This window comes from Ahaetulla prasina, chromosome 3 (assembly GCF_028640845.1).
Source record: "Ahaetulla prasina isolate Xishuangbanna chromosome 3, ASM2864084v1, whole genome shotgun sequence".
NCBI classification, from domain to species: Eukaryota; Metazoa; Chordata; class Lepidosauria; order Squamata; family Colubridae; genus Ahaetulla; species Ahaetulla prasina.
In genome coordinates this window covers 187,644,042-187,652,534 of record NC_080541.1, presented here as the reverse complement: position 1 = coordinate 187,652,534, position 8,493 = coordinate 187,644,042, and the positions used below count along the sequence as shown (strand labels likewise).

At 38.7% G+C, this 8,493-nt stretch overlaps 1 protein-coding gene across 3 annotated transcripts in view; it reads left to right on the top strand.

Annotated features, from left to right (window-relative positions):
* The first annotated feature begins 453 nt into the window (after nt 1-453).
* Nucleotides 454-8,493, top strand: part of TNNT2 (troponin T2, cardiac type) — a 39,286-nt gene continuing 31,246 nt past the window's right edge. The window contains exons 1-2 of one of the 3 annotated variants that reach the window (XM_058177323.1): nt 454-539; nt 5,597-5,644. In XM_058177323.1, the coding sequence (XP_058033306.1) occupies nt 5,638-5,644 (7 nt within the window). In that variant the 5' untranslated portion in view covers nt 454-539; nt 5,597-5,637. The remainder of the gene's footprint in view (nt 540-5,596; nt 5,645-8,493) is intronic. The other 2 variants (XM_058177322.1, XM_058177324.1) reach the window with 2 other exon arrangements.

Sequence of the window (8,493 nt, the reverse complement as noted above, 5' to 3'; positions counted from 1 at the left end):
TGTTGTTGTTGTTGTTTTTTAAAAAGGGACAACAGCTTACTTGCCAAAGAGGCTTTTCAGACAGTAACACATCAGTAGCCGTCCCATTTAATGGAGAACAAAAGCATGCCTTGGGACTCCTAGCTTGGCTTTTCAGATTTATAGCCAGAGCTCTCCTAGAGCCAAACCTTCTATATCAGAGTTCCAGGCCACTCGAGAATGACAGCTGGCTGGCTTGTGTCAGACTCTTGGGCACTTGGGTATCTCAAGTTTAAAATAGCAATTCTCGGAGGCCATACAATAGCCAGTGCTTATATGGGCTCAGGGCGGGGGAGGGATGAATTGCACAAGAGGCTGTAGCTGACCCTGCCAAAATAGCAACAAAGCTTTGCATTCCAAGCTGTTCCCTGCTGGCATTTCTCCAATCAGGCATCCAGCATCCAGGGTGGCTGATAAGGGTGGAGCGCTCTTGTTAAAGCCTCCCTCTTTTTAAATTTCATTTCTCAGACACTACATTTGTTCCCACCGAAAGGACTTTTCACCTGCTCTCTGGGCAAAAGGTAAGGAGCCCCAAACCATATCTTGAATTCCTCCATCTTAAACTAACTGGACCACATACCATATCTTAAAAAGACCTATTTGAAATTGGGATTGGGAGAAGTATCTATTGGGTGGCAGTACCCCAAATCTACCGCCTCTCAATTTCTCTGGATACCCTTCCTTTGAAATGCAAAAATATGAATTTGTCCTTATTGATTTCAGTATGTATGTGTAAGTGGCTCTGTATATATAGGTATGTTTGGGAGAGAAGGCGAAGGCTATAATACCACAAAACTGTTTAGACTTGAAAACAAAACAAGGAATTCAGTTTGTAATATCAGTCTGTGGAAGATGGTTTGCTAAATGCACATTTAGAAAACAGGGCATGTATAAGTTGGGGGAAGATAGTATTAGGTTGGTATTAGTGTTTCTTTTCCTTTGTAAACCAGGTAGCAAAAAAGAATGGAATTTCACTGAATGTTGGAAATCATTCAAAGATGAACAAGGGAATTCAGTAGCAAGAATACATAGCTTGTTTAAAGTATGCTTTTGCACAATAACTGATTTTTGTAACATTGCCATTATCACAAAGACAGAGATTCTTAATCTAAACTCAGTTAATTTTCCTGCTGAATTCCTGAAGTGTCTGCAAATACACATATAGAGTTCTAATTCTTCATCAGTTAAGGTAGATGGATTCCAAATTTTATGAAAATTCTGCATAAGAACATAGCTAGTGTCATCCTGAGCTAACCAAAAATTCTTATCAGGATGATTACAGTCCTAAAAACATAAAAGACTACAATGTGGACTCAAATTAGAAATAATCATAAGGCTACAGTATGTTAGTACATACCAGGGAACATTTGTACTAAATATACTATCTACATCTAGTACATTAAGAGTGACAGATTATTTGAAAACTGATGTCTAGATAAGGAAAGTTTTGACTCCATTTAGAGAAAATGTAGAAGTGACTAAGTCAAACTATTATTCAGTTTTCAAAAAAATGGGGCATATGCAATATCTGTGACCTGGATGCTGCTCCTAATGCCATTTCCTTTATTGCTCTCATAAATGCCTTTGTGCAGCAACATCCTTCATTCTATTCTATTTTACAGCTGTTAGGGACAATTCAAATGACTTTGTGACACTTTTCCAAAGTAAGAAGAGAAACAGGGACTTAAGGGACAGAACAGATGGTCTGACACATGAGAATTATTTGTTGAACGCCCCAGGACCTGCTTAAAATGCCCCTCAGTTTGGTGATTTGCTTCACAGTTGATTTACTGTAGCAGGATCAGATTTGCTGAAAGCAACTGCCAAGATTCAGGGATGCTTTAAGCAAGGAAAAGGAAGAACAAGGTTCACATGCTTATATTGTTGCAGGTGGAAACACAGGCAGGTGAGTTTGGGGTAACTGGTTTTAAGTATGAAGCTCAGAGGGAAGAAAGAAACTGCTTAAATCTTAGTTCAGGGCTGTGAAATTCCTGGCCCGGGGGCCAGATGTGTCATGCACTGGCCACACCCAGTTTAGCAAAGGGGAAAAAAAACACGTCCTGATACATCATGTGACTCTTGACTTTGACACCTCTGCCTTAGTTAGTCCTCTTTTTTTGCTGCAGGAAGCTATGAGCAAAGCTAGAACTCCAAAATTATTGTATTGTTTTTGGACAAGAGAAGAAACTAATAATGGCCATTATTATCTCTCATATGAGAGTTGATAGTGGTAAACTGTGCAAGCAACAGCCCTCTAGAAATAAAATAAGTTACAATTCTCCATTGGCATTGCATTGGATATGCAAAATACTGTTGAATTTGGGATAATAGCTTAGATGTGATTATGGACTTATTTATCAATGTTGTTTCTGGCACTAGTTGCTAGAAATTTAAGATGTTTGAGCTCCCCAGACTCTAGCCTCAGGCAGTACTGCAAAGAAAAATTCCTCCTTTTGTCTCCAGACTATAGGGTGTAACTGTGAGGTTACAAGTACTGCTATACTTGTTAAATATGGAAATAAGAAAAAGTATTGGTTTTCTTTTTATAAAGAGAGTAATTTAAATATAAAATGAAAGAAACATATCAGGATTATAATTTTGAACCATAATGTATTTTTTCCTCAGTATATTTTTTTTGACCACATTTAAAACAGGTGTCTTTCACATCACTTGTGTCCTTAGTTTGTTATATCAGACATGACTACTTGTCATGTCTCTGTTTGTTCTTTCTTATCAGTTCTGCTGCTAATCTCTACTTATTTTAGAAGAACTATGCTGCCAAGATGTGAAATGGAAATAAAAAACAAGCTTTGCTGTCAGTATTATCAGCAAAGAAGTGCTTTTAGACCTCAAGCCAAATTCAACAGTTACAGTTATACAAGTTATTAGACATTCGTGGTGCTTGCCTTTTATTCTGACTTCATTGCATTAAAGTCTTAGCTTTCTCACTCCTTGTATCTTTTGCTGTTTCCTTTCCCAAAGACATTATTCACATTTTACTAACTATCGAGACTACAGTTCAGTGTTCCAGAAATGGTAGATGTTGTGTCAACTAAGAATTTGAGATTCCAGAGAAATATTTGAGCTTGCAATGAATACAATAGCCTTGGGCTCATCTTAGTTTGGCATTATGTATCTCAGAATAGCGAATCAAATATAAATATCAGATCCCCCCCCCTTTTTTTTGCTTCCCAATGGTATTTAAAGAAACGCTGGAGGTAGCATCTTCATAGATCTGTCCTCCATGATTTTATTTGATTGCTTTTTTAAAGCATCCAAATTAGTGTCCATCATAATCTTGTGGTTTTGAGTTTTACAGATTAATTATATTCTTATATTTCTCTTGTTATCTGTTTTATGGGTAGTAAGTATTTGGCTGGGCCAACCTGGGCCAACCTGGAACATCCTCCCTTCCCCCTTTTATCTCTTATCCCCAAATAGACTTTGTTTCTCCTAAGGCTACTTTTGCCTAGCTTTCACATATACTGCTGTGGAACTAGTCATAGATTTAGTTAGCTGTTGCACTTTGCTATCATCATGAGAATAGATAGAATGGATTCCAAATTGTTACAAGTACCCTGTTTCTGTTATAGCTGAGAAGTTGTGAATGTCTCATTGTAAGAGAGATTGAGGCCCAAAGCCCTTAAGAGGTGTGGATCTTCCCTTTCTTTAAGAGATCTGAATGTATTAGATAAATACCATCTGGTTTCTAACATTCCCTTCTTAGTAAAGATTTTTGAGTTGGAGGTTCAGGACCATCTACAAAGCATTCTGCAAGAAGCAGAGAAAGCATTGATTGCTCTACTTTGTTGGGTCCTGTTCTAGACATCTACAGTCTTTGATGCCATCAACCATGGTATCCATTTGGATTGGCCATAGCAATTGGGGATTTGAAGCACTGTTTTTCAGTGGTTTGGCACTTTCCTCAGTCGTTATCTCTAGTTGGTTTTTGTTGGGGCCGGAATAGCTTAGGCTGTTAGAGCCTGTTATTAGAACACAGTAGCCTGCAATTACTGCAGGTTCAAGCCCGGCCCAAGGTTGACTCAGCCTTCCATCCTTTATAAGGTAGGTAAAATGAGGACCCAGATTGTTGGGGGGGCAATAAGTTGACTTTGTAAAAATATACAAATAGAATGAGACTATTGCCTTATACACTGTAAGCCGCCCTGAGTCTTCGGAGAAGGGCGGGATATAAATGTAAACAAACAAACATAAATTTGGCACAGTGGGTTCTCCTTTATGGGTGGTGCAGGATCATTCTCCCTCCCTCCCTCCCTCCCTCCTTCCCTCTCTTTGTCTCTCTCCCCCCCCCCCCCCGTCTCTGTCTCTCTGTCTCTGTCTCTGTCTCTCTCTTTCCATTTATTTGGAGGTTTAAAAGATCTGGATGGGATAGAACAAGTTTAAGTGGAACCTTTGAACAACGGAGCTGATGTTTCTGCATCTTCTACACCCATTGTTTTGTTTCTGGACCTGATTGTATTGCCTCTGAATTAGCAGGTCTGTAATTTAGAGTTTTTCCTGGATTCACAGTTGGAGGCTGTGGCCCAGGAGGCCTTTGCCCAGTTGCAGCCTTATTCAGGACTGGGGGATCTGATTACTGTAGCTCATGCCCTTATTATCACCCAGTTAGACTATTACAATGCATCCTAGGTGGGGCTGCCTTAAAAGATCAATTGAAAATTTCAGTTGTTGCAAAACCTAGTGAGCATGATCACAGGTATTTAATGGTGTACTCTTGATACATCTGTCCTGTGAGCCATGGTCTGGCTTCCTATTACTTCTGGGTGCAATTTAAAATTCAGATTTTAACCTATAAAGCCTTCTATGGCTTGGTTCTGATCTACTTACAGGGTCTTATTTCTTCACCAAGACCTCAAAAAACTCATATAACAAATGCTGAACTTTCAGTTTTGGAAGGCTAGCTTACGCCTAAGGTTTTGACCATTAATTTCTCAGGAGACTTTTACATGGACAAACTGTTTGTTAGCTAGTGAGCCAGCCTATATGTGAATGCAGTCTCACTATTTTGGAACCAAAGTTAAGCAATCATGCTAATCTATTGTTGAGACTTACCCAGTCACTATTATATCACTGAACAGGTTCAGCCAAATCCTGCATTCTCTATTTCAGCTTTTCCCAAATGGTACTCTCCTAACACATCAAAATTCCCAGAAAGCAGGAATAAATTATGTGAGTTGAAATCCATCTTATCTGGAGAATATCAGGTTGATGAAAACTACTTTACCTCAGTTCCAAGTACTCATATAACAGATACAGTATAAGTGCATTACATCTGGCTTATTACTACGCATTAAAAACTGAAGTTTCAATTGACATTGAGGTACTATGACTTCCTTGTAACTATGTTAAATCTGCCTACTTTTTGCAGTCAATGCAATAACATTTTTGGATCAAGCAGGCATTTGGTGACTATTGGTCCAGATATCAAGTCCAATTTAGATTGCTTCAATAATTTCTATATGACTGTTTTTAAAAGCACCCTCTAGATGGTACTCGGAGCATATTCCAGCATTTTCATATCTTCTGAACTTTTATTTTGCTTCTTTTTTAATGGCAGGTAACTGAAAATGTCAGACACTGAAGAAGTCATTGAAGAATATGAAGAGTAAGTGACTTTTGTTGTGCAAAACCCTCTTTGATGGAGATGAGTGATACATAAATATGAAAAATAAATAAAATAAATGTTTGTCATGCCTTTTCAAATTCAGAAGGCCAGCGGGCCATTAATGCTATTGTTTTGCTATTGCTCACAATTTTGAGGGTAGTTATGGCTGGTTCCTTTATAAACTATGGTTAGAAATGAGAACCATGAGACAGCTTGAGTAATAACAAATCCCTTGAGAAAAAGATTGATGACTGCAGAAGACAAAAGCTATTGTATATCTATGGACTCAGCAAAAGTGAAAGTACAACCACCACCCTTCTTGGAAGTTATTTGCATGGCAAGCATTGCTGTTTCTAGGATTGTCAATAGCAATAGCACTTAGACTTATATACTACTTCATAGTGATTTACAGCCTTCTCTAAGCGGTTTACAGAGTCAGCATATTGCCCCCAATAATACGGGTCTTCATTTTGCCAACCTCGAAAGGATAGAACGCTTAGTCAATCTTGAGCCAGTCAGAATCGAACTGCAGGCAGTCAGCAGAACTAGCCTGCAATACTGCATTCTAACAGCTGTGACACCAAATCCTTGATGCAGTACTTTTGCTGGGCCTTTACTTTCTTAACATGATAAGTCTAATCTATCCAAATACCAAAGTCACTGGAAAACATTTGCAAGTCAGTTCTTTTCCCCCCCTATTTTCTCTGCTTATTTATCAGAGGCTAGCACATAAAAGAGAAAAAGAAATAAAAATCAGAAAACGAGGAGGAACAGAATGATCAGAAACGAGGAGGAACAGAATGATCGTGTAGCTCCAGGGGTTGGCTTTGATCCTCCTTCTGAATCTTGATCTCTAATTTTTACCTCTGGGCTAGGATGTATTATTTCAGAGATACTATGTCTCTATTTGACAGTGTTGTCTGTGTATTGTATTCATTTCAAATCAGATATAACATAAATAATCTTGTGAGGGAGAAAAGGGAGCTTGATGTCCTTCACTAGTAGTTCTTGAGAGTAGATTGAGCAAGTATCACATTTTCATAGTCATAACCACCAAGATAAAGTATATTCCAATGTCATTTAAATGCTATATTATTTCTAAATATATACCCATAAATATAACTTAATATACATACCTTTTTGCAAAATTTTGCCCCTTTTTATTTCTTTCTAAAACACCTCTTTAACAAAAGCATGTAAAGAACAAGTTCATAAAAATTGCCTGACACTGTAATCAATGTAATGGTCCATTCAGTTCACTCTTTTCAACTCTGGCTAGTTAAATATGAGGGAAACTCATATTTAAATAATGATGACTGTGAGGCTTATTCCCAGCATCAGCCTTTGGCACTGATAGAGCTAACCACAGCAATACTGAGTAATGCATTTTTGAGGGTAACAAGGCATGGAGCCTGATCCAAAAGTTATTAATATCAAATTGCAAAGAGGAATAAAAATTCAGTACCCCTAATATACCTTTAGAGACATGGTGGCTCAGTGGCTAAGATGCTGATTTTTTTTATTTTTTTTTTATTTGCATTTATATCCTGCCATTCTCTGAAGACTCAGGGCGGCTTACACTATGTTAAGCAATAGTCTTCATTCATTTGTATATTATATACAAAGTCAACTTATTGCCCCCAACATTCTGGGTCCTCATTTTACCTACCTTATAAAGGATGGAAGGCTGAGTCAATCTTGGGCCTCGTGGGGCTTGAACCTGCAGTAATTGCAAGCAGCTGCTGTTAATAACAGACTGTCTTAGCAGTCTGAGCCACTCAAGGACCCTTCCGATCGAAAGGTCGGAAGTTCAGCGGTTCGAATCCCTAGTGCCGCATAACGGGGTGAGCTCCCGTTACTTGTCCCAGCTTCTGCCAACCTAGCAGTTCGAAAGCACGTAAAAATGCAAGTAGAAAAAATAGGGACCACCTTTGGTGGGAAGATAACAGCGTTCCGTGTGTCTTTGGTATTTAGTCATGCTGGCCACATGACCACAGAGACGTCTTCAGAGAACGCTGGCTCTTTGGCTTTGAAACGGAGATGAGCACTGCCCCCTAGAGTCGGGAACGTCTAGCACATATGTGCAAGGGGACCCTTTACCTTTTAATATACCTTTATACGTTCCAGTAAAAATAATTTCACTGATACCGATCCTTTGTAGTAATTCAAGTCCTCACAAGTAGGGAAGATTATAATAGTTTGAAATATTTTGTCTTCAGGAAAAACTACAAATAAAAATAATCAGGAACCAGTGAAAGGTCACAGCACTCTACATATCTTGGCAGTCATTAGGCTGCTGTTCCCTTGGTTATATTTGCAATTCTAGAAGTTCTTCATACCATTTGGATGCCCAGTTCCTCTCATTCTTTCACACTTTCTCAGTTTCTTGTACACCCTCAATTCAATTCACTGAACAGTTTCTCACGTGATCTTGACTTCAGCTGTAAAACCTCCCCAGACTACTGGGGTGGGGGTGGGGTGGGGAATCTTTCAGAACTGTCTGGCTCCTCCTGGCTCCATGTAACCAACACCTGTTCCTGTTACTTGAGCTGCATCTCCAGTTGATGCATAACATGAACTCATGCATTAAAATATCTAATAGACTTCATGCTACTTTCAGCCTAAAGATTATTTCTCTGAAGTCCAAAATATGAACATGAAACATGATTTCATATAAACTAGTTAACTTTCTAGCAAATAGTTTCACTGTTTGGAAAAAGGAATGAAACAGTGAAGCCTAAGAGCACCTTATCTTAAAGTGGTAAAGCTTCAGAGACACAAGTCGCAGGGTTTTAGGGATGAGATCAGAACTATCTTGCTACATCTGCCTCCTCCTGTCTCATAACTCT